This window comes from Aptenodytes forsteri, unplaced genomic scaffold (assembly GCF_000699145.1).
Source record: "Aptenodytes forsteri isolate BGI_AS27 unplaced genomic scaffold, ASM69914v1 Scaffold213, whole genome shotgun sequence".
Lineage (NCBI taxonomy): Eukaryota > Metazoa > Chordata > Aves > Sphenisciformes > Spheniscidae > Aptenodytes > Aptenodytes forsteri.
In genome coordinates this window covers 235,552-260,303 of record NW_008795522.1, presented here as the reverse complement: position 1 = coordinate 260,303, position 24,752 = coordinate 235,552, and the positions used below count along the sequence as shown (strand labels likewise).

The 24,752-nt window shown below is 49.5% G+C and overlaps 2 protein-coding genes across 4 annotated transcripts in view; one reads left to right on the top strand and one right to left on the bottom strand.

Moving 5' to 3' along the window:
• Positions 1-3,345: 3,345 nt before the first annotated feature.
• Positions 3,346-12,740, top strand: DENND2D (DENN domain containing 2D; the record flags this gene model as incomplete). The annotated part of the gene is made up of 11 exons (XM_019472730.1): positions 3,346-3,525; positions 4,079-4,191; positions 4,306-4,375; positions 5,525-5,602; positions 5,721-5,861; positions 7,794-7,942; positions 8,097-8,274; positions 8,785-8,826; positions 9,206-9,296; positions 9,743-9,982; positions 11,113-12,740. Coding segments are annotated over 11 exons (1,344 nt in total), but the record flags the coding sequence as incomplete, so codon positions are not given.
• Positions 12,741-17,295: 4,555 nt separating this feature from the next.
• Positions 17,296-24,752, bottom strand: part of CEPT1 (choline/ethanolamine phosphotransferase 1) — a 32,438-nt gene continuing 24,981 nt past the window's right edge. For 2 of the 3 annotated variants that reach the window (XM_009281852.2, XM_009281853.2), the window contains exons 6-9: positions 21,409-21,540; positions 20,371-20,529; positions 18,998-19,123; positions 17,296-18,227 (exon numbers count right to left, since the gene is read on the bottom strand). In XM_009281852.2, coding sequence (XP_009280127.1) covers positions 18,108-18,227; positions 18,998-19,123; positions 20,371-20,529; positions 21,409-21,540 — 537 coding nt within the window. In that variant the 3' untranslated portion in view covers positions 17,296-18,107. The remainder of the gene's footprint in view (positions 18,228-18,997; positions 19,124-20,370; positions 20,530-21,408; positions 21,541-24,752) is intronic. The other variant, XM_019472753.1, reaches the window with a different exon arrangement.

Below are 24,752 nucleotides of genomic sequence, written 5' to 3'. Positions count from 1 at the left end.
GCGGCGGGGCCCACGTGGGGCCGTCTGCCCCCGGGGCTTACCCCATCTCCCTTGCTCCATCCTCAGGGGCTTACCCCAGCCCCCGGTAGCGCACCCCATCTCCCAGGAGCACACCCCATCCCCTGGGGGTTCAGCCCGTCCCGGGAGCTGCACCCCATCCCCTGGGAGCCTACCCCGTCCCAAATGAGTCTACCCCATCCCCTGGGGAGGTTTCCAGTCCCCCGGGGGTTTACCCCATCCCAGGGGCAGCTCCACAGGCTCCCTATTATCACATGCCCAAAAGCCTTCCCAGCCCTTTGCCCACCGAGCGCAGCGTCGCAGGGCACACCGGAGCGTGGCATCGCGGGCATCCGCGGGGGCACGGTGCCCCCAAGGCAGGTCAGTGTTGCGGAGCCTTTAGAGGACGGTGCAGAAATTGGTCCTTTGGGATTTGTGAGCTTTTCCAAGATACAGGATGGATCGTCAGGGTTTTCTGGCCTGCCATATCTCAAAGCACAGCAGAGCAGGTTGGGGCAACCTGTGGATTTGGGGGGGCTCACTGCAAGTCCCCCCCACCCCCCCGAGGTCTGTTTTGTGCTGGCTGGCTCTTGCTCTGGGTGCGATACATGTTTTTCCAAGCTCAGCAGAAAAGGTTCGATAAAGCAAAAGCCATTTCCTCTCTGCTGGGGCAGGTGGGCGGCTGCATGGCGCGGGAAGCAGAGCTCCCCTGCAAACCATCGTGCCGGGCCGGGAGGTTTTGGCACGCTGCAGCCCGGGAGTTTTCTGGGAGGAAAGAAACAGGTTGTGCCACATCACAACATGGGTCTGAGCGCAGCCCTCGGCTGATAAGAAAACCCTGCTCTGGTCGGGGAAGCTGGTTGCACAGCAAAGTGTTTTTTTCTTTTAACGCTGGCAGCCCCGGTGCCATTTCCGCATGGGCCAGCGCGCATCGCGGCAGCCTTTGCCTTCTCCATGCCCGGCAGAGGGAGGGGTGAAAATCCACAGCACCGGCAGCCGCTTTCCATCCAGGAGCTGCGTGAGCCCCCCCAGCCACCTGGCTCATTCCCCTCCTCGCAGAGGACGCTCGTGCTGCCGGGGGGGGCTGTGGGGTGGTCCCCAAGTCTTGCCCACTTGGGCTACGGGAGAGTCGTTGGCCAAAGCTCTTGTGACAGTGGCTTGTGTCCCCGGGACACATGAGGGATTGCAAATCCTGCCGATTTTGGGGAGTGCTGGGACCTCTGATACCACATTAAACCCATCCAATGCTGCATGATGGCTGCACCTTCCAGCCCAGGGATGGAGTATTACGGTCCCGGAGGGATTTAGGCTCTGCCAGCGAGGGCTTTGCAACCAGACCTGGCACAGGGGAGCACTGCCAGGTGACGCCGCGCTTTCGGCAGGGCTCGCTGCACCAGGTCGCACTTCGGGCAGGCACGTGGGTCCGTCTGCGAGAGGCAGACCTGCAGCCCGGCAGGACCAGCCTCCCCGGAGCGGCGAGTTTTACTCGGCTGTTTGAAAATGCCATGGACATGATGCAAATGCAGCCCTTGCTTGAGAGCGCATCTTGTATTCTCTGAAACAGAGGATGGGACTGGGTAGGCAGAATTTAGCTGGACTTTTACCTTACCCTGGCAATCTGTGATGGGAAAACAACTGACACCAGCGTCCAGCGAGGATGGGGGACGCCAGCAGCCCTCCCCGCTGCACAGCATGGTTCCCTGGGGTCCCCCCCAACAACAACCTCCTGCCCTGGCCCCATAGGTGAGATTGGACTGCTGAAGCCATTGCTGGAGCATCCCAAGGAGGAGCAGGAGAAGCAAAGCGCATCTTGTTGACCTTTTTTCCCTGGCCCGGAGCACCTTGCTGGGCTGTCACATGGGTGATCCCCACCAAGGACAAACCAGAGGTGTCTGCAGCCGGGTCTCATCCTCGGGATGCTCCCGGGCTTTCCCCTGCTGCAAAGGACCTCTTTGGGATGAATTTCACCTTGCCAAGAGGAAGGACTTTGCATGCAGAGGTGGAGCGGCCTCGGGGTGCACGCGGGGGCGGCTTCGCGCATCTCCCCACCCCGAGCTGGGAAAGGCGTTTCTCATCCCTGGGAAGGGACATCCCGTGATGGGACTGTGAGTGTCACCTCCTCGGATGAGCTTTCTGCTCCTTTCAGCTCCTGCTGACCTGGAATGGAGGCTGGAAAGGTGTTTCCAGACTAAAGGAAGCAGCTACGGAGCCGGGGGGGATACGTGGGGTGGAGTGTCCACCAGCAATGCTTTCGGAGGAGGATGTTGCGCACGAAGGAGAAGGATGATGAGAGCAGCCGGCCACAGCCGTGCCTTGCCCTGCTGAGCTGCAGCACAACCAAAAGAGCCCAGGGCCAAACTCCAGGGTGCGGGGAAAAATTTCATCCAGCCACACGTTTATTTTCCTGCTTGTTATTCCTAGGAGCAGCTCAAGCATTTCTGTTCCAGCTCCCCGCCGTAATCAGAGCCAGGACCAAGCCTGGGACAGTTTCAGTGCCAGGAACCGGGGATTTAGAGAGTCGCAAGTGGCTGCTGGGAGAAGGAATAGCTGTGGCATGGCCTGGCTGCAGCCTTCTGCCAGCATTTAACCCCTCTCCTTCCCAGCCCTCGGATCTTGCTGCCCCACCATGATCATCCCAGGGCCTTTGGAGATGTCGGCTTGGGCTCTTTTCACTCTTATTTCTAGTTTTTTGGATTGTGACAGCTGACGCTCCCCAGCTGTCCTCCCCAACCGGCCGAACAAGAAATGGGATGTAATCTCAGGGAATTGCTTTGCTTTGGGAGCTGTGGTTTAGGGAAAACCCTTGAGTATCTCATTTGCAATCAGCAGTTCCCAGGACTGAGGAAATCTGGTGGGGAGAGGTTGGGATTCATCTTGTTGGAGCCTTTGGAGGTGCTCGAACAAGATCTGTGCTGTTTGTTTGCTGTTTTTTCCCCCTAAGGGAATAAAATTAACTGCTATAAAAACATTCCCACACCTTTCCACAGGTGCTTTCTGCAGAGACCATCTGCTCTCCGCCATCCCATGTGCTGGCTTCACTCTGAGAGTCCCTCTGCCCTCCCTGGGATGGGGCAAAGGAGGGCCGGGGGTGTCTGACAGCACTTTGATTTTCTCCAAAAGACTCCTAAAAGCCATTTCTCTTTCCTTTCCGTGTCTTGTGCCCACATGTCCCCAGCTGTTCACTGTCAGGGACCAAAACACCCTGTGCACCAGGTCCCGGTTCCCTTCAGCCACTTTGGCCAGTTCATGTGTAGCTCTGCATCTCCTCTCCTGCTATCAGGACACCTCCTGGCCTTTCATTTCACTCTGCTCTGTTTTTTGGGGTGGGTTTTTTTGGCTACAGAAGGAAAAGAGGAGGCCTCTGCTGCAGAAAACAACCCTTCGCGGGTGCCACAGGGGAAACCAGGAGAGCGGAGCTCCATCCTCTATTCTGCTGGGCAGTTTTTCTTCGAGTACTTGGTGGTGGTGTCGCTGAAGAAGATGTCAGATGGACATTACGAACCCAAGATAACCTACCAGTTCCCAAAGGTATTGAGTCCTGTGTTTCTGGGAAGATGAGTTTTCCGAATTTAGAAGAAAAAGGGATGTTGCTCCTTCCCCATCACTAGAGCCAGGGGAGGAGAACAGAAAAATACCCCGTGTCCTGGAGTCGCAGACCCAAACCCCAGGGCTTTGCCTGCCGTGGGCTGGGGTTGCTGGGACCGTCTGTCCCTGCCTGCAGTCCGAGCCCCGGGCCACAAACCCCTGGAGGAAAATCCCGGGGTGCTCCCTGGTCTCCTGTCCCAGAAGGGGAGACCATGGCATCAAAATCACATCTTGGGGAGGTGGCACATGGGGAGAGCCCCCGTTTGCAGAGGGGCCCCTGAGTGCCTCTGCTTTACTCCACTATCAGTGTGGTAAAAGAGTCAAAAGTTGGATTTTTGGGAGATTCTTGTTCAGGGATGTGCAGGCACTCTCTGCTTCGGTCTGAGCCGGGGGTTGCTTTGGGACACTGCCCTTCCCATCCCAGCCCATTCCCAGCTGAGCCCTGGGGCTATGGGCACCCTCCATCACCCTGACTCTTGGCATCGCTTCGTTCCAGCGTGAGAACTTGCTGAAGGGCCAGAAGGAGGAGGAGGAACGTCTCTTGCAAGCCATCCCCCTCTTTTGCTTCCCCGACGGCAACAACTGGGCCCCTGTCACTGAGTTCACCAGGTACCTGCCCCGCTGCGGGGTCTTGGCTGTGGTTTCCCACCCCGTGCTGTCGTACCCCTGAGGGCTGCGGGCTGGAAGAGCCGTCCCGTCCCCATGCGTTGTCTCTCCTTGCAGCGAAACCTTTTCTTTCGTCCTGACCAACGTGGATGGCAGCAGGAAGATCGGCTACTGCAGGCGGCTGCTGGTGAGCATCCCACCGCCCGTACACCCATCGCTGGGTTGGTGGGGGCCGTGCCACCCCATCCCCGTGGTGGGAGACGATGCCTTCTGCCATGCCCAAAGTACAACTCTTGGGGACGTGCCTTAGAAAGCCACTTGCCTTGACAAAGATGACGACAAGCAGCAAGGGGGTGCCCAAAGGGATTTTTTTTTTTTGAGCTTTCTTCTTGCTGGGGCATCAGTTGGATGCTGGATAGAGGAAAGCGGCATTTACTGTAGCCCAGGGCTGGCCTGAAATGCAACCAGGAGATGCGACGGCTGGGAGGTGCCGTTCCCTGTACTGGTGGCCGCTGCCTCCCCATCAATCTCCCACAACTTCCCTGGCTCCTTTCCCTTGGCCGCAGCGGTCAGGACGGCTGCGAATCCCACTCGGGATCAGGATGGGGATGTGCGTGCACCCATCCAGATGCCAAGGAGCCAGGTGCCCTCAGCCCCATCCCCAAAAATTGCTCCTGAACGGTGGCTGCCTTTCTCAACTCATGGATTTGGCCAGCTTGGGGGCTGCGAGGTGGGATGGAGGTCTTCCTTGGCTGCTGATTTACACACAGCCTGCTTAAATAGGGACATAAAGCCACAGGGCCGTATGCCACGGCTCGGTGACTTGCTGGATCCCACCACCCTTTCATTCCCGGGCGAACCTGCCCACTTCTGTATCCAGGGCTGAGCTCTGGCTGTCTGAACTGGATGTCTGGAGGGCTCAAAGCACAGAGAGCAAACGGACCCAGGATAATCCAGTTGGAAAGGGAAAAAAAGCCTGGGCACTCATCCCATCCCTGTTTCAGTAGGAAGCAGGATTAGCCCCAAGGATGGTGGGGCAGGATATCTTAGAGGACACGTGTCTGGGGGCAAGGAAAGTTTGGGAATACGCCAGAGGGCTTTGCACCAAAATGATTAACAGCTTTGGCATCTGAATTGCCTTCTCCAGGTCCTGGGCACCCTCTGCTTTTACAGCATCAACTGTGTCCTTGGCCTGAGCCCCAGCTCTGAAAATTCCCCAGTGGGTGACTGAGCATTCTGGGGGGATGAGGGGAGCCAGGGGGGATCTCTGGGGAGAGCGGGGAGCCAGTGCAGTGGGGCTGGGAGATGCTCAAACCCTTCTCCCATCCTCTTCCAGCCATCCGGCCGTGGTGTCCGCCTCCCTGAGGTCTTCTGCATCATCAGCTGCCTGGGCTGCTTCGGGCTCTTCTCCAAGGTAGGGATGGGTGGCTTCAATCTGGCACGGGGGGGGGTTTTTTTTCTGGCACGGTGGGGGCCCGGCCAGCCAGTCTGTTGCCTGCCGGGGTTTCACAGCTCACTTTTTTCTCCCACAGATCCTGGACGAGGTGGAGAAGAGGCGCCAGATCTCCATGGCGGTGATTTACCCCTTCATGCAGGGCCTTCGGGAATCGCCCTTCCCAGCTCCAGGGAAAACCGTCACAATTAAAAGCTTCATCCCTGAGTCAGGCACGGAGGTTGGTGGGGGTCTCAGGGGCTCAGCGGCACCTCCTGGACTGCTCCGACGTGGGGAGCCCAGGCTATCTCCAGGAGCATCCTCCACACCTGCAGCACCCATGGGTGCTCACTGGAGCAGTGGGTGGTGGGTCGGGCTGCCAGGGGCCTCGTGCCCTGGGAATATGAGTGCCACCTCCCTCCTGGTCCAGGAGGAGAGCAGTAAGCAGTGAGGATGAGGATGGAGCCCATCCACAGGTGATGCTGCCCCATCTTTGCGTCCTTGCGAAGCAGCATCTTTGCAGCTCCATCAGCCTCGAGCTGGAGCTGCCAGCACAAAACCTCCCCGGACGCCGTTTCTTAACACGTCGGCGCTTGCACAGCCTTTACGTCAGAGTGGTGCATCGTGCCGGGGGCCATAGAGCGGGGCTGGCTGCACCCTGCTCGTGAGCTGGCGTTCGCACCTCCGGGTGCAGCATGCGGGGCTGTTGGGGCGCGCAGTGGTGCTGGGGCCACTGCGGGGTGTTGCAGGCTGCAGCTTCCCCTCCGCACCGCAGTGCTCAGCTCTCAGCCTCGACACCCGTCCTAGTTTAGCATCAGGAGCAGGCCGTCGGCATGGCACAGGCGTGCGGCAAGCCTAGGCCTTACCTGCGGAAAGGAGATCCGGTATGGGCACGGTGCCCACGGGGCTCATCTCGCCCACGCACGGCCCAGGCTCGCACAGGCAGAGCCTTTTCTTTTGCTTTTTCCTTCTCTTGTGGCAAAGCTGGCGTGGAAGAAGCGGGAGGATCTGCCGCTTGGCACCTGGGACTGGGCAAAATAACCTCGGTGCTGAGCATCCCAGGGATGCGTCCTGCCAGGGTGGGTTCTGAGAGCAAGATCCCTCCTCTCTAGTGCAATTTAGCAGCTGGCTATCAAATTGCAAGAGATTTCTTCATCCAGGAAGGCTTGTGCAAGGGCTTTGCAGGTTGCTCAATGCTCTGGCTGCGGGCCAGGCTGCAGCGAGCACGGCTGGGGGTGACGGGAGGAGGATTTGCGATGAGGGCATTCTTCGAAAGAGCTGCGCTTTGGGGCTCTGGGCAGGGGCTGGAGCAAGTCGAAGAGATCAGTGAGAAAACAAGAAAAGGGGTGAAAAATAAATCCTGGGTACTGCATGAGCTGGGAGCTGGGGATCGTGCAGGATTTGTGCTGGAAAGGGGCTGCGGAGCCCAGCCAAGCCCTATGCTGCTGGCTGGGAAGATACTGCTTTGCTGGAAAGGCGGCTTGGCACGTGGAGGAAGGGGATTTCCCCCCACCCCCGTAAAGCTGGGGAGAGGGGCCAGGACTGTGTCATGAGCTGCACGGTCCTGTTAACCCTTCAGCGGTCGCCGTCTCGGGGCTGCCCGCATCAGGGCAGAGGTAGCGACCGGATTTGGGAGACTCTTGTCTGGGGCAAAGCCAGCAGAATGGGCAGACCACCTGCAAATATCCATTAGATAATTCAGTATTGGGCCATCCTAGCTAGTATGAGGCAAGCTGGCCCTCCCAGAGAGTCTTTTGAGGAAGTTTTTGTGGGTTTTATAGCAAAAGTCATGCCCTCATCCCTCCTCCCCTTCCTGGAAGCTGCTGCTTACAGATGAGCTGTCAGACGCCAAGGTGGGAGCACTTCCCTGCCTGTCTCCTACCAGGGACTTGTCAGCACTGCAGAAAAGAGGCATTTTGGTTAAAAATCCAGTGCCCCAATAAATAAACGCCACAGCATACATCGCCGCTGGCTTCTCCTGCATCCTCAGCACTGCACAGCCCAAATCTCCAGGCAGGACAAGATGAGGTTTGTCCCTTGCAGAGCGATGTGATGCAGATGCTGCAAACTCGGGGTCATTAATTCCTCCCAGATCACCTTCTCAGGGGGCCAGGGTGGTGCAGGGGGAGCATTGCACCTCCTAAGCCAGGGTTTGGTGGCTCTCCCTTGGCAGCTCATCAAGCTCACGCGGCCCGTGGACGCCCACCTGGAGCACGTGGAGTTTCAGGCTCTGCTCCAGCGGCTCAGCCCCCACCTCATCCTGCACATCTTTGCCTCCGCCGTGTTGGAGCGACGGCTCATTTTCCTGGCGGAGGAGCTGAGGTGAGTCCTGATCTGTTTATTTAAAAATAAAACACAAAAAAAAGCCCCTTGAAGGAGCGCAGGACGTAGCTGAGCTCGGGGTGGGATGTTCCCTCCGAGCAGTGAAATCCTCTTTCCTTGTGCAATGCCACCACAATGGCTCCTTGTCCCACAGCGTCCTGTCGCAGTGCATCCACGCGGTGGCTGCTCTCCTCTACCCCTTCACCTGGGCTCACACCTACATCCCTGTGGTCCCCGAGTGCCTGCTCGACACCGTCTGCTGCCCCACGCCCTTCATGGTCGGCATCCAGATGCGGCACCTGGAGCGGGTCCTGGACCAGCCGATGGAGGAGGTATTTTATCCGGGTGGGGGAAAGCATCTGGATGGAACCATCGGTTAGTCTGTGGCCCTGGGTTTGTGTTGGCTCCAGGGGTGAAGGCTCTGGTTGTGCCTTTTTACCATTGAGGGAGGCTGGAGACTGGGGCTTCTTGCATGTCCCCTCCTGTTGGCAGCTGGGGCAACACCTCCACGTCCCCCTGGGTGCTGCCGGCCACCCCAGGACCCGCAGCCCTGACCCTGGGGGCTCGGGGAGCTGCTGTCGGCCAGGCTGGCTGTTGGCATCGTCCCAACCTTGCAGAAGCAGAGAAAGGCTGTGTGGGAACAAGCCACCGAGCCTGGGGCAAACACGGTCCGTGGGGGGATGCCCTGGTTCCCCTGCCCGGGTCCCTCCAGCACAGAGGGACCGATCCTTCTCCTGCCGCCCTCGTGGGCTGCGGACGCAGAGGTCTGATAATAAAACGGGTGGGAGGAAGCCTGGCTGCCTTGGTAGGACTAAACCTGGTTGCTCTCTGCTCTCTTCCAGGCTCTGATAGTTGACCTCTGCAAAGGGAAGATCCTCCGGGCGGTAGGTCCCCCCGTGCAGGGCGTGGGGGTGGGCTCGCCTGGCCTGGGTAGCCCTGGGAAGGGTCCCTTTCCACCCTTGGTCCCAGCTACCTGGCGGATTTCACATTCTGGGGGCAGAGACATCTCGGTGTCACCCATGCAGGGATAATGTCCCGCAAAGGGGTGTCTCCATCCGCTGCATCTCTCTTGTCGTGAGCTGGAGCAGCAGGGTCCGTGTGTCGGGCATCCCACTCCCAGCATCACTGCAGCACCCTGCAATGATAATTAATTAATGAGCTCTGCAGAAAGCCCCACTGATGGGCTGCACTAACCGCTGCCCGCGGCCATCTGAGCCAGGTTCCCACCGGTGCTGGTTGCTTCACAGCCCCGTTGCCTTCCAGGTCGGCGATGAGGAGGAGATCTTGCCCATCAAGCTGCAGAATGAGATGCTGACGTCTCTGAACAGGCACAACAACAACAACAACATACACAGTAAGGGCGTCTCTTTACGTACGGTAAAACGGATGCAAGCTGCCTTCCACAGATGGCCGGAGTCCTCAGTGAAATGTCTTTCCTAAAGAGACCCGGCCTGGGATGTTTCTGCCCCAATTTGCAATAAAATGCAGCCACAGGAGAGAAATCCCTTGGCCTTTCCCCTGTCCTGCGAAACATGAGAGCAGGAACAATTAATTCTGCTGAAAAAGTCAGGTTTTGCCAATATTTGGCCCACAAAGATGCCACCACCCTGGAAAGCAAACACAGCCAGTGCTCCCTCAGTAAAATTAGTCTGATCTTGGTTTACTGGCAGAGGGAGGTTTTAAGCAAATAATTTCTCAGGATGCAAACAGAGTCTGCGAACCAGCCAGGTTAAAATAGGTCCATCCTTTCTATGTTCAGAGGTCCCATCCCCGCCTCTCATGCTCCGTGTCCTCTTCCAGCATCCGAGCAGGTGAACACGCTTGTCTCCGAAGCCTTTGTGCAGTTCTTTGTCCGAACGGTTGGCCACTATGCCTCGCACATCAAGTGGAGTAAAAACGGCTCGGGCACCTTCCAGGAGCGAGCCTTCTGCAAAGCCATCGCCTCCAAGACCAACCGCAAGTTTGTGAAGAAGTTTGTGAAGACGAACATGTTTTCCCTATTTATTGAGGAAGCGGAAAAGAGCAGGATCCCCCAGGAAGGTAAACGGCCCCGGTTTTCCTTCCCTCTCCAGTCGAGTGAGCTCTGCGAAGTCCTGGGCTATTTCGTTAAGGGAAAGAGAGGCCCCGTGCCCGGAGAGGGATGCAGCTCAAGGCTGGGGATGCTCAGGGCAACAAGTAGCACCCGTTTGCTCTCAACAGCTGCATTTCTCTGTCCCTGTCAAGCAATCAAAAAAAAATCCCTGGGCTGATTTTAGATCCTGTTGCTTGCCTGGGGAGCGGGCAGGCTTACGGAGAGCTCAGTGTTTAGGCAAATATGCCAGTAGCAGCGCAAATATTTGGCTTGGACGCAGGCAGCAGCTGGGAGCTGGCTCCTGGCTGCGCCGCCTGTGAGCACTGACTCATCTCTGCCACCAGCTCCAGCGCGGACCCGTGGCGGCTGGGTTGGTCCTTTCCCCTTCCAGGGGATTTACAGCGCACGGGGCAAAACATCTCCAGTAGCCAGAGACATCCTGACCCGGGACTTGCCACCCCCGAGGTCTCGCTGCACTCAAGAGTGCAAGAGGGTGCAGTCATTGCGCTCTATCAGCGACTGCCGCGTCGAGCAAAGCAAACATCCCCTTGGACGGTGCCACGTGGCAGTGAGCGGCAGACGGTGCCCGTGGCGGGTCCCTCTCCAGCCCGTCTGCAGCCTGCCCGGGGGACTGGGGGCCCGGCACTGTACCTCGGTTGCTGCTTTCTCTGCCCTTTTAGGTCAGACTTTATAGGGCAGACACGAACCTGGGTCTGCCTGGGGTTGGGAGAGAGGGACGGCACAATCCCAGCTTTCTCATTGTATTCCCAGTCTACGTCACCTTTTTGGCTATTCACGTTCCCAGGGTCTCCCGCTTTCTCTCTTCCTTGCTGTTGGAGAGGAAACACAAAAACTGAACAGGAGTGAACGCGGGGGTTAAAATCTTATGCTAACCCAGCATAATAAAGCCCATTTTGGGTAGGTGAGAGGGATGGGTGGAATTGCAACAACCCCGATTTCACCTGGGTGCAGCTGTCCGTAACCCAGGACGGTTTGGCCCCCAGGGTGCATACCACTCCCCAGGACTCGGGCTGTGCAGCCCTGTATCCTCCCCAGCCCAAACGCTTGCATTTCACTAACGACCTTTTCTCATCCACAGCGTATTTCCAGCAGAAAATAACAGAGTACCACGAACAGAAGAAGCACCGAAGGGACTCCTGAAGTCCAGCCTGGGAACACAGGAGCAGGGCTGGGACTGAGCAGGTCCCCGCCAGCGGCACCACGCTGCGCAGACTCGTCACGTGCCCCGTCCAAGGGCAGAGCACTCTGGACTCTGCTGGATCTGTCCGCCGGTTCCTGCCCATCTGTGACTCATGAGATGCGTGGGCAGCACCGAACACCAGTTTCTACCCTTTCTTTTTTCCTCAGGGCATCATTGCACTGGAAAACTCTTTTGCACAGAGCTAGCAAGCAGGCTGTGATTTCTTTTCCAATCTTGCTAGCAACAGGGACAAACTGCAACTCAGTGCCTGGCCCCGCGCAGAGTCTTTGGCCCCATCAGGACCTCACGCAGCGAGGGAGGGAAGTCAAGGAGCTGGCTGCAAGACAACAAACTTTGTAGAGTAACTGTTAGAGGGGGGGCAAAAAAAAAAAGGATGAGTAGGAAATAGTGTTATTTCTAATTAAAACAAACCTAGGTTTTGCAAATAAGTAACATCCTATTGAATAAGTTTCCCAGGTTTCTATTATTAACAACTGTTTCACTTTATTTTCTGTCAAGATATGCTCATTGTTAAATACCGGCAGGAACAGTCGTGGTGGATTTTAGCTGTTTCCTCTATAGCGGCTGTCTGCTTCGTTGGTACCACTTAGAGCCCAGTTTAGCTCTTTAAAGAAACAAAAATATTCTTTTCCAACAGGTTATTTATTTGTGCTGTAAGCAAACTGTGAAGGCCACAGGGCTGTGTTTTGTAGTAGAGGGAAACTGTGGATCAACAGCTTTGGATAGGGAGGAAGTATTTGTTAAATCCAGTAGTAAAACATGTCGACGTCCTCCTTGTTTCTGGTTTTGATGCCAACTTCTTTTAAAACCTTGCAGTTCATTGAAGCACCGTCTCTGAAATGTGATGCCTGCAGCAGATTTAAAGCTAAATTATGGTTCTCCCCCTTTCCTGATGCACTCATCCAGGGAATAAATATTGCAGCAGGGGAAGCTGGTGCTGGCTGTAGATCTGCCTGGTTCCCTCCCAGGCAAACCAGGGCCAGATACTTCTCCCAGCAAGGGCCGGGGTCAAAGGCAGAGCTTCATCCTCCTCTCTGGGATGTTATAGCCAAGCTGCCGTATCACTCAGTACGCACTAGACGTGCACACATGCAGATGTTATCAAAAATATAGTTTAATACAACTTTTGCAGTGGTATGGAATGCCACGGTGAGAGATTTTACATAAACACTAAAAAATGAGCAGGCTGACTGCCAGACAGCTTTCACTTTCAGAGCTATTGAACATGTAACGAAAACAAGACAGATGCAAAGGGCATTTATTTTAGAAGTAACTATTTGTGCAGTGACGCACAAATGTGACAGAAACACAGCTGGACAAAGGGTACAAACTGAACAGCAATGAAACTCTCTAGCCCTGCTGAAAGAAAATTGTTGATTTTTGTTCAGCCCCCATGTCTGTTTGGAGGGGGGAACAAGACTTATTTGTTAGAGGAAAAAAAAAAAAGGGGGGGGGAGGGATTTTTGGCACTGTGGGTATCTTCCCTGGCTCCACAAGTTCCCCCTCATGGGCAGAGAGCGTGTTACAGGTTTAACTACAGGAAATTAAAGGTTAGTGGTCTTTTTCTGTGGGTTGTTTTTTTCATTTAAAAAGGTTCACCTGCCAGCAGAAAATTATGTGTGTGGAAAATCAAGGGCACCTATCAAGAATTGTCCCTTTTGAAAAGACCGCTTGCCGCCTCCTTGTCCTGCTTGTTCATTACCATTTTGAAAACATGCCGACCTTTTTGGTTGTGAAGCGTAACACCGTCTCATTGAGAAAAACAGGAAGTGGACCTTGCTTTGGCAGTAGCTCTTTAGAAAAGAAGAATTAGAAATCACATAAGGGACTGGATTGTGTGGTTGCTTATTTCCTGCCAGAGAAAAATGTAATAGAAGGTTATTCCTTAGCTGCTGAAAAGAAAACAGAGATACACAAAAACTGATCCTTAAATTAAAAAAAAAAAAATGTTGTTCAAACGTAGCCAGTGCTACAGATGTCAGCAAGGGTTAACTACAGTGAGTTAGAAGGGTTGGTGCTACCTGCTGAACAAAGAATAGGTTGAAATACTATCTTAAGTTACTTAAAGCACTTTTCCTTTGAGTATTGTTGTGGAAAAAGGGACCTAGATCCGTTCCCAGTGACCAGCCCAGAAAAGCATCCTTTGGGAAGCCATCAGCTCTCGGCTCAGCTTCTCAGTTGGCTACAGGACGACAAAAGGGGACAGTGGGAACAGGTACAGAGGAACAGGAGCAACCAGGCACCTTTCTGGCACTAACTTCTCTCCCCACCATCCAGCAGCAGCTTCGGAGCTACAAGTGGTGGCTGAAGATGCTGGAAAGAAAGAAAAGCAGCCCAGGAGCATAATCTGCCCCAGGACCCCCAAATCTCTCCCCTCACACACTCCACTCACATCTTTTCCCTTTCAGTACGGTATTACTCTTCCTGACAGCTCTGTCCTTGTTTCCTAAGCCTGTGTGACTGATGTCATTCCTGATCAGCAAGTTTTAAGGGTTTCTTGAGTTGGGTTGGCCTGAACATTGAAAAGCAGCTTGATATTATCATGCTTGCTCAGTCACCTGACTGGTGCAATCTGGCAAGAGCTTTAATGCCCTCCCTTTAATGCCCAGAGGGTGGTCAGACAGCATATTGCAGGAAGTACGCACATCCCTATGATCAGTCTAGATCAGTGAAGAAAGGCAGCACCGTGCTGAAAGGGCAGATGCTGAATAAAATACCCTATTTATTTCTTTGAACTCAGTCTGCCTCTCTTAAACCACCCGCTTGTATGGTGGATGAGGTGGGGGCACTGTGTTTGCTGCTAGAAACACTGGGGTAAACTCAGCTGCTGTTTGTTAGGAGCATGGGCACATCCAGCTGAGCTCAGGTCACACTGCAGCATATCAGCAAAACTCACAGCGTATTTTTAAATCCTTCTTCCTGCTCAAGATTTGTCTAACACTTGATCTAAGACTACAACAGTAAATAAAACAGTGCCAAGAAATGTTTCCCTGAACTGGAAAGTGCTCATTTATTCTGCTAAATTGTTAACATAGTTCCCAGCATAGTATTAGCCAACTCACACTCGTACAAACAACTTCCAGACATGGTTTGGGAGTCAGCTTGGGAATCGCTCCTGATTTGCAGTTCAATTCCTGCTATGCAGCTGACCTGCTTGGAAGCTAAGTTTCACATTATGGCATGTGTCACCCTCTGCCAGCTGGCCTCAGTGACAGCAAATAGTCCTGGGCATATTTAACCTACCAGAGTCAACGCAGTCATTATTGCTAAGTGCTTTCAGATTGCTCCAGAACAATAACAGACACAGCTCCTACCTCAGATCACTTCCCACCTGGCTATAACCTCTGAGAATTGCTGCAGTCTTCACATCCCGCTCTCTGGAAATGATTCAACCTCTCTGCAACTCCATTTCAAACTCAAAAGATGGGGCATAGCAGCACTGGATGTACCTGGTGCATGCAGGGTAGGAACGAAAGAAGAGAAAAATACTAGTATGAAACAAAAGTGACACTCACATGTAACAGAAACAGGGCCTGAGGTATCTTGACTTGTCTCTTTCCTGTGTTGAACTCCTTGCCAAAGCAAGGGAACTCCTTTACCAGTTCATAGAAGAGGAGGCAACACTCCAACAGGAAATTTTCAGCTTGCCTTTACAGTTTTAGGGGAAAACTTGCTTAACAGAGAACAGGTTGTATTTGTTTTAAAGGGAGTATACTCAGACACAGGTGTTCCAGGAAGCTCAACAGGCTGCTGTTGCAAAAGTTCCTCCTTCTAAGTGTCTTCTGAATGCAACAGAAAGTGAAAGAGCATGTCACAAGATCAGGCTGAGCCCACAAAAATTGTTCCCCATCTCAACTCCTTGAGCAGCCTTAGCTCTACAAGCATATCTAAGATAACCTATGATCACAAGACAGTGCTGTAATGTACAAGTGAGAGGGGTAAAGTTCATTTATTCCATTATTTATTACAGGCATTTATACAATACCTATACCCACAGCAACACTTCATATGGCTTGGATTACCAGCAGTAACTATTCCCTGATAACACTGAGGCTTTATCAGGATAGAAATGGGAATTTTTTCCCGGCTGGCTGAACACAGAGGGCACTCAAACTTCCAGGTAGTGAAAAGGTGAGGAAAAGGTGCCCTATTGCATTTCCTGAACACCAACAGGCTTTAGCTTAGACATGTTTCGTAAATGAAAGTTTGGTCCTAGACAACCCTTTAAAGACTGCAGTTCTTCACCAGTATCAATGACAAGTTATTTGGAGCAGCTTAAATCTTAAAACCCTGAAGACTGAGAGCATGATTCTCGTTGTTTGCAGCTCTAGAAAACCACTTACACTCCAGGAAGGGACTTTCCAACCAACTGAGTTTTGCACCCGTTTCATGCTGATGAAAAGAAACACGTGGTTTGTGGAAGGGGAGACAGGCCCTCAGCACCTCAACATCCTTCCAGTCTTTTGCCTTGCAGACTTTGTCTTGCTCACCACTTGAAGGGCAGCAGCAGAGGCTAGACTATCTAGACCTGACCTTCACCCACCTGAATACAGTTAAAACGAAATAAATTAGTTATCTAAATTCCAGTTGTATCTAAAACTGTGATACTAAAGAGACAGCTGCCACCTTGCACACTGGAGATGCTCCCAATATCAAGACACTGGGACCATAACATTTCCAGGACACTTAAGAGCTGTGGCCCAGGTATGTGGTCAGGATGTGGGAACCAAACTCTCCCTCAGGCTTCAGCCTGGCAGGGACCCTTTGGGAATCCCCAGTACAAACCCACAGGGCCAGGTCCCCCAAAAAGCCCTCAGCTGCGCTTGCCATAAAATAGCTGCTCACAAGCATGGAAATGCCTGGAAGTTCAAGGGCGAAGTGGGGAAGCCTACATAAGTTTCTCCTCATCCTGAAGACATACCTCTTTCCCCAGTGCCCCAATCCCGAGGCATGACCTCCAACTCACTTGTTGAAACGGTATCACCCCGCAGGAAGGAACCAAAACTCTTCCAACCAGGGAAGACAAGAGCAGGCCCACGTGCTAAATGCTCGGCTGGAGAAGTCAGCATCTCAGTTCCACTTCCTGCAACATCTCAAACAGGGGCCAGCCCCAGTTCTTTCCTCACAGAGACAAAGATTTCAACAACTAAACTAGAGCCATGCTCCTCCTGTGTTCTCTCTCTAGCCCAAGCAGTCCTGTGCCTCTGCAAGGACAGAACTTAGGAAGACTGACCTCTCTGTCCATGATAGCCTGACACTGGGTACTGTCCCAGGGAGGTGGAAGAAGGGGTTTAAGAGCTCTCCAGTCACTGAAGGAACTAAGTTTTCTCTCCATTTCCTAAGCACGTTTTCTAATCTCTAGGGTACCACAGGAAATACATGTCACCACTTCCCATGGTGAAGTGCGGTTTTGACTTATTGTTGTTGGGGGTTTTTTGGGGGGGTTTTTTGGGTGGGGTGGGGTTTTTTTATTATTAAAGTGAGCTGTGCTTAATTTCTTCAGAGGAGACACATGCAGTTGTCTTCAGGTACTGCTGTGGCTCTGGATTCCCAGTAGACAGAGGCATTTTCTTACCATCTTGAGTGAGATGCTTCATGGCCAAAGGGCTAGGATTTCCACCACCAGGCTCCTAGCATTCCCCACCAACTGCCTCCCAAGCAGCTCCCTGACAGCCATGGCAGATCCTGCTCTGGAGACACTCCCTTTGCTCTGTACAGCAAGCCTAGGCACTTGTTCAGGGTCTGAAGTTCCCCTCAATACCAGGGCCTGTGGCACACATTGCAGCACTTCACTACCGTGCAATTAAACACTCCATTAAATCTAACTTAGCCTCCCTGATGCAGTTCACCACATTTAAAACGGTATTAAAACAACAACAACAAAAAAACAACACACCCCAAACTTACTGCATTACGTAGCAGAGAAAGCTCTTGGAGATCCTGGAATGACAACACTATACACACAAAAGCATTAGAAAACTGCTTCCTAAATAGCAGGCAGGATTGTACTTCCTAAGTCTAAGTAGGACAGAGCAACACACACATCTGAAGACAACTGTTGCTCTCAGAATTCTTATTTATTAAGAGCAGAAAGGAAATTTTGCTTAAGTTTTATACATAAAAAAGTAAACAGTAAAATTTTCTTTTTATAGTCTTTCCACTGAAGAAAATTGAGAAATAAGTTGTCTTTTTAGATAATGTTTATTTAAAAAAATAAAATTAATTGACAAAGATACCACACTATTTTGCATGCCGGTCATCCCTTCCGCTTGCAGAACCCTGTTCAACATATCATTCTTTAGCAAGAAACTGCTTTATCAGCAATGCATAAGCAAAAGAACCACATCAGTCTGGATTCAAACCTTGACAGCTGCTTCAGCTACACAAGCTAGTGCGATATCTCTGTTTTTACCAGCTCAGGTCTTTAGTAAATAAATTTCAGGTGAACACTAAACAAGTATTTCACTAAGAGATGATGAAATATTAAAATTAAAAGCAAGTCGTACTGCAGCTGTAATTATACTACATTAGAAACTTCAGTTGTTGGGGATCCATTCACCATATATAGATTATTTTGTAATCAAGGTAATTACAAAGACAGAGCATTACTCCCTGCATGCTTTCCCGGGCTTTGAACCAACAGAGTTGACTACATGTAGAGTTGACTAGGGTGTACTCGGAATTCACTGTCTCAGGCAGGAGACTAGTTAAGGAGTGTTACTGATAACAAAGAATAAAAGTTATACAACATTGATTATTATAAATTACTTTGTTCTTATCTGCTTCTTGCCTTAGTCTCCTACATATCTTCACAGCCGTTCATGTAGAAAACCAACTCTTTCTTATTTCTCCTTATGGTGACTCCCCGTTTACTAATGGTGATTAGAATGCGTGGATGAGGACTTGATTCGGAATACGTGGATGTGCAGATGGGCAGCAATCTGATTGCACACACTGACACAGTATCGAAGCAAATCAAAGAGAGAAAAGATCTGCCAAGAGAAAAAAATTACACCCATTTAGATCTATGTTATCATAGAGTATAACACAAGAGTGTAACACCACCCACATACTTCAGAGTAAAAGCACTGGGGTCTTTTTTCATGAACTAAAATCTCCAACTCTGTAGGAATAATCACCCAGTGAAGAAAGAGTTTCTAGGCATGCTGGGCTTTCTTCCAGCTTTGTAAGAATACAGACCCTTAATTCTAGAGTCAGAGAGGGGAAAACAGCTATAGTAGCTATACAGATACTGTGAAATGCCCCATTAACTCTGAATGGTGATAACCATACATAAAATACCAATTTTATTAAAAGGTTAACACTGTGTTTTGGTAGATAATGCTTGAGTGCTTGATAAGCGCATATGAGTTTAACTCAAGATATTTTTTCCTAACGGGTGCTGCTAGTAATGACAGAGGTACATGCTTTCAAGAGCTTAAGGCACAGCCATACTACACCTGCACTGCACATAATATATTCCCTTGCTAATAAGACATCACCACAAATCTTCAAAATATTCTACTCTAATCTTTGATTATTTGCTACATTGCTTTAAAACTGTTTAAACTATGCACCAAGCAAACCATGTTTACCTCTGTTTGCATGAGCTCTATTTAAAATCAACTCAGTAAAGTAGGTTCCCAGTCCCATCACCCTCTAGGTGAGTCAGCTAGGCTCAACCAACACAAACAATATTTGTGAAAAAGAGCACGCAAATGCTTGCAATGATTACCGACAAGCAAAGTGAGCCCATACTTACCAGGGCAATCCAGAGTACAATGTACTCATCAATAAAGCTGTTAAAATACTGGTCCAGAAACAATAGTGCTGGGCCTATGAATGCTGTGTCGTGCAGGTGCATTTCGCTTTTGGTCATGTGTGCAACCTACATTAAAAAAAAAAAGGAAGTTTAAGAAATAAACATACACCAGCCAAGGTAGAGTGATTTCAGAATACACAAAGCCAAAAGAGTTACAGTTCAAGCCACATTACTGTAAGACATATTGAGTACGTAAGTAGCAGCAGCAATACTGTTTTAACCATGAAAGTCTACAGCTATATGAGATGCAAGGTTTGCAGAGAAGTATCTTTTATTAGAACAAAGAATGTAGCTACAGGAAAAAACCTAACACATTTTCCAGCCCGCAAACTCTTCCTCCCGCCAGAAACAAAACAGTAAAATGGAAGTAGACTGGTAAACTTTGAGGTTTAGTTGAGCGTGGAAACCAAAACTCACAGCTGCTAGATCTTCAAAAAATTAGAGACCCTTGGTGGTGTTCTCACTCCACCTATTTGTTCATGTCCCATAAGGATCACCACCTCGCTCTGGTTACAATTTGATGATCATGCCTTTTCATGCCCAAGTGTGACCTTCCCACCCTCCCACACACACACAGAGGCTGTCCTACACCACATCCTCACTTTTACCAGCACAACTGTTGATGTGACTGTGTAGTAAACTGGTCTTGGTAAGAAATAAACTTTTTTCCATTGCGAGTTATGTCCAACACTGATCCAGTTCATGTGGCAACGCATCATATGCCCACAGACCTGAGATGGTGCGGGGCAGCAGTTGTTTAATCCCTCATTCACTCTCTATTCAACAGGGGCTCCTCTCCTGATAGCATTGCCATCTGTTCCCTGGTACAAACCCGTTAATAATTTTAACAACTATTTCTCTCCAATTGTTTAAGTTAAACCCTGAGCAACTATTCCAAACCTCAGCAGCTCTGTCACCTTCTCTCCTTCTCCCAAACTTTCCTCCCCTCTGCACCTGCATCGGAGAGGGTTTCAGCCACCTCTGTTCCTGCCCAGCTCATCACCCATGCACACAAATACACTGCAAAGATGTGAATGAACAGCTGGGAAAGGGGGAGAAACGGAATTCTGGCAACTCTAAGCTGTACTGGCACTGACTGTGTAACCATGGCATTAGCTTGAGGTTTACCACTCCCCTTTCAAACAGAAGAAAGGCTCCGCTGCACCTCCAAGCTACTGAAGATAAGTAAAGCACGAGTATCACTTCAGTACACAAACAGATGCAAGTTAGTCAATGGAATAACCAGCGAACTTTAAAATCTACAAAACGTTTTACTGTAATAACGAGAAACTCAAAGGTTCTGGCACACTTACCACTAGTTTATTTGTTATCTTAGCAGATACAAAACCAAAAGTAAGTATATATAAGCAGGGATGCCTTTCAAAGAGCTGCACAGCAGATTTCTTGTAGATCATTGCAGCTAATGCAATCACTGACCCAATATGAAGAAAAGGTGAAAGGACGCTCGTTCCCTACAGCGAGATTAAAGTTAAAGCATTAGGTTAACAAAGTGTGCATGTCGCAAAGAAACCTCAATAAGCCAAACACTCACATGGTATGCAACAGGTGGCTTCTAACTAAAATCACATTGAAAACATGTCTTTCTGAACACTGGTACTAACAGGAACAAAGTGTGGTGAAACTTGAGTGAGCATCAGCTGAGAACGTGGTTGAACCTTTCTTGTGCTGGGGGAGAAAATAAGGTTTTAGGCAGCAAGAAGCACGCAGTTCTGACACTTGTCACGCAGGCAGTGGCTGACACTGTTAGCAAGTGACAGGAGACAATACTTCTATTGCTTTTTCTTTGCCAGCTAGAAAGCAACTAAAACAGCCTTGTACGTAGGAACTAATTATTAGGCCGGTACAGGATTGCTTTTTGGAAAACTCCCGGGGCTCCAGAATCAGTCACCATCTTCACTGAAACAGAAGGTACTTGTGCAGATACCGCCACCTGTACTTTTTTCCACAGGTAATATGAATAATACAGATCTTTTAGAAGGATCAAAACCATAACCAATCTTCCTGACAAACTTCATTCTGAATGGATTTTTGCATTGGACTTTTCTATGAACTCTTTGGGGGTGTGTGTATTTGTATAACCTGTTTTATAGGATTAATTAAAAAGCAAATATCAAAGTACCATGAGCACTTTTAATCACTCAAATTTTAAAACTCTCGACTCCTAAAGCTACTATTCTCACGCAGACATTATTAACTTGTTTTTCCCAAGCCAGCAAGGAACTGAAAGGAAAATATTTCACATGTAGGAGGTATTATCTTAAATAAAAACTAAAGGCACAGCTGAAAAGCCACAGAGCACTGAAGAGTAACTAGCAGAACAAAGTACTTACTGCTATAGTGGATCCATTTTTACCAACTCCACCTGTGAAGATCACACCAAAGTAGTTTGTACAGGAGAATATGGTTCCTGCGACAGTACAGAGAGCTGGGAATATTTTCACCTGAATATTCAGTATTGGAATCTTAATGGAAGAGAGACAAGAAGTTAAAATACACACAAGCAAACTAAAATTGGGCTTAATACTTCTGGTGCACTCAAACACTCCACTTCCCAACACCACACTTGCTTTTCTTTCTCTGCTATACAGAGATTTAAATTTCTACAAGGCAGAGAGAAATATGTATTTTTCCAATAATCCTTCCATCAAGCTTCCCATAAAGCCGGACTTATCTTCAGTTACCTGAAAAGAGCCATCAAAAGCAGACAGAAACCAAGAACTTGCTAGCTAAATCACCCAGCTATCACATGGAAGAGAAATGCATCAGTCATCTTTTCTGAAGCTGCTTGTAAAACTCACAGCTGCAGCCCAAGATCAAACTGGGCAAAGCAAGAGCCATTGGAGATGATTAAACAAAGCCCCTTAAGAAACTGGATACTACCTTATGGGCAAGACAAGGGAAGCAAACAGATCAGACAAGTCATCTCAGAGTCAGTGAGCCTAGGACAGCAAGCAGTGAGGTTGCTAAAGAAGTGAAAAATGAGCACAGGCAGCTTTGAAAGAAAGGCAGCAGTTTTCTTCATTTTTTAACAGTAGTGTTTCAAGCAGAACAGGATAAACTAGACGTGAAGAAAGAGTTCAAAATAAACCACAGCAAATATGTTATGGAAGCAAGTGTTTAGAGGGAACTACCCAAAGCTTCCCAGCTTTATCTGTACAACTACAAAAAAATCTTCACAGGCTCTTAATTCAGGAACTGCAGTCATAGCACTCAACTGCGTAAACACACTTGGCTCCCCAAGAGCAAGGAGTCCAACTACATACAGAAGCTCAAATGAGGTCAAGCTGTTTCTATTTTTCTTCAATTACGCTCTCAGTGTAGCTTTCAGCAGGTAAAGATCATTAGTTTTCTATCACATTCAATAACTTAATCTCTCCATCTTTTCAGGGCACAATTAAGAGGCAGAGCCAGCTTTAACCCTTCGTGTCTTGCTCCTAGGCAGCCTACAGATGAGCATCCAAACCACCTCTCTAAATCACTGCCCTGCAGGCTTCTGGCCGGCTGGCATAGTTTCATGACGCTCAAACGTATTTCTCCCTTGCTCAGGCTGCACTGTTAAGCCAAAAAACATTTTCTGAAAGATAGTAAAGAAAGAGTAACGACAAGTAAATGAAAGGCATACATAGCACTCCAGTCTGTGGCAAACTGTAATCATTCATTAACATTACAAGGCACAGGACTTCTGAAGGTCTCTCCTCAGTCTTATAAAGGAAGGCACCTGTGCTGCCCTCTGCTTCAGTAACAATACTTTGGTATTTAAAGAGTGGGGTGAATTTGCCCTTATACAGGAAGAAGAAAAAAAATGGCAAGCTTCATACAGGAGTCAAAAGACAATAAGCTTGACATTTCCTAAAGACAAGGGGAGTTTGCCAGGAAAAACACTCCATGAACTCCAAACTACTACCAGCACATCCGAGAATGATGCTCAGGAAAGGCAGAAAGATGAGACCACACTGTTATAACATGCAGTTTGGCTAGTTATGCTTTATTAACACTCTCCTTTTTGCTTCCACCGATACCTGCATCAGTGATAAGTATTAGCCTGCACTTATCTGGCAGAAATAATTAATGGGAAACAAAGCTACATACAGAAATTTGGCAGAGGAAAGTCAAAGGAAAGGTATAAAAAAGCAGCGCCTGCTGTATTGCTTTGCATACAAAATGGAAGCAGCAAGGCCGAAAGTTGGAAGCAGCAAAGGCAAGCAAATAGCACGGAGGAAAAAAGAAAAAAATATCTGAGTAAAGGGAGAGAGGGAGTTGTACTCAGAAATCTTCCTACAAAATGGCATTGCAGCCCCTGACTTTTTAAGTAAGGGCACACTACGAGGCAAGCCACAAGACTTCCTTGTCTGGTATTCCATATATCACTACAGTCCATGCAATTATTCTGACCTTGCTGGTAATCACATGGGTTTCACCAGAAGTCAGACGCATGCAGAACTTCACGAGACTATGTCAATAATGCAGAGCAGTACCACAAGCCAAATCTTTTGCAGGTAAATTATGTTCCCTGTTAAAACCTTTGAAGTTGATTACAAGAGAAAGGCTACACTGCACAGAAAGCTTCTGGATACAGATACAACCTGGTAAAGGGAGCATTCCAAATTTTGTCTGGGAAAGACACATGCATGTTAATAAAAACAAGTGGCAGCAGGCAAAGAATGGGTTAATGAGCCAGAGCCTGGATTAAAGCAAATCCAGAATCATTTGCCATAAAATTAATGTCAGGCCTCCAAACTAGATGCCATCAGAGTTTTGTGCAGCATGAATTGGGATTTAAAAAAAATATAATGAGTCAGGAAAAGAGCACAGCTAAGGGCTCAGGGAAGCAGCAGTGAAGAGTGTGTAAGAGACTACACATCCGTAAGTGGACACAGAGGCACTCCCTCCAGAAGCTCTTCTTGGTTAGCTCCTAGTCACAAATACCACAACCAGCTGGGCAACTCATAGTACTCTGCGAGTCCTTCTCACAAGGCTGGATCCCAGCTGTAGTTCAGAGCTGTATGCATGTATGCTTCAGTCACATCTGCAAGAGGAATAACAACTCATAGCGGGTCAAAACCAAGCTTGCTTTACATTCATGAAGTGTTTATGCTTTTAAAGATTACGTCATGGAATAAGACTCAAGCAGTTACAGCACTTCTCTCACTTCAAACAGAAAAAACCCTGTATATAATCAATGCATCAAACAAGTTGCACCTAAGCTTGCTCACTTTACTCACATTTTCCAAGTGAGGATCTCGGTTGTACTCACCATCCACCAGAAATTACCGAGCAAGGCAATTACCGATTTCTGCAAGGCTTCTGGAGCCTTGCAGAACAGCATTTTAACACTCTTTAAAGAGAACCTACACTGACAGAACGAAGGAAGCCAGTACAGGTACACACCATTTCACAGAAAGAGAAAGCTAATGAAAGCAACAATTGACAAAACACACAATTCTGCATTTAGCCTATTCAGATTGTTTTGCTTTTTGCGTGTTAGCATAAGAAAGTGGAATGTTTGAGTGTACAATCACATTTTATTCCATTATTTTTCCCCCCAGAGAGAAACAAACCAAAAATACCAAACCACCGATTTTGCTGTCACATAATTAGAGGATTGGGAAGGGGAGTGGGGTAAGGAGAGGCTGTGTGATATATTTTGCTCTGCAAATAGTAAATAACATTTATC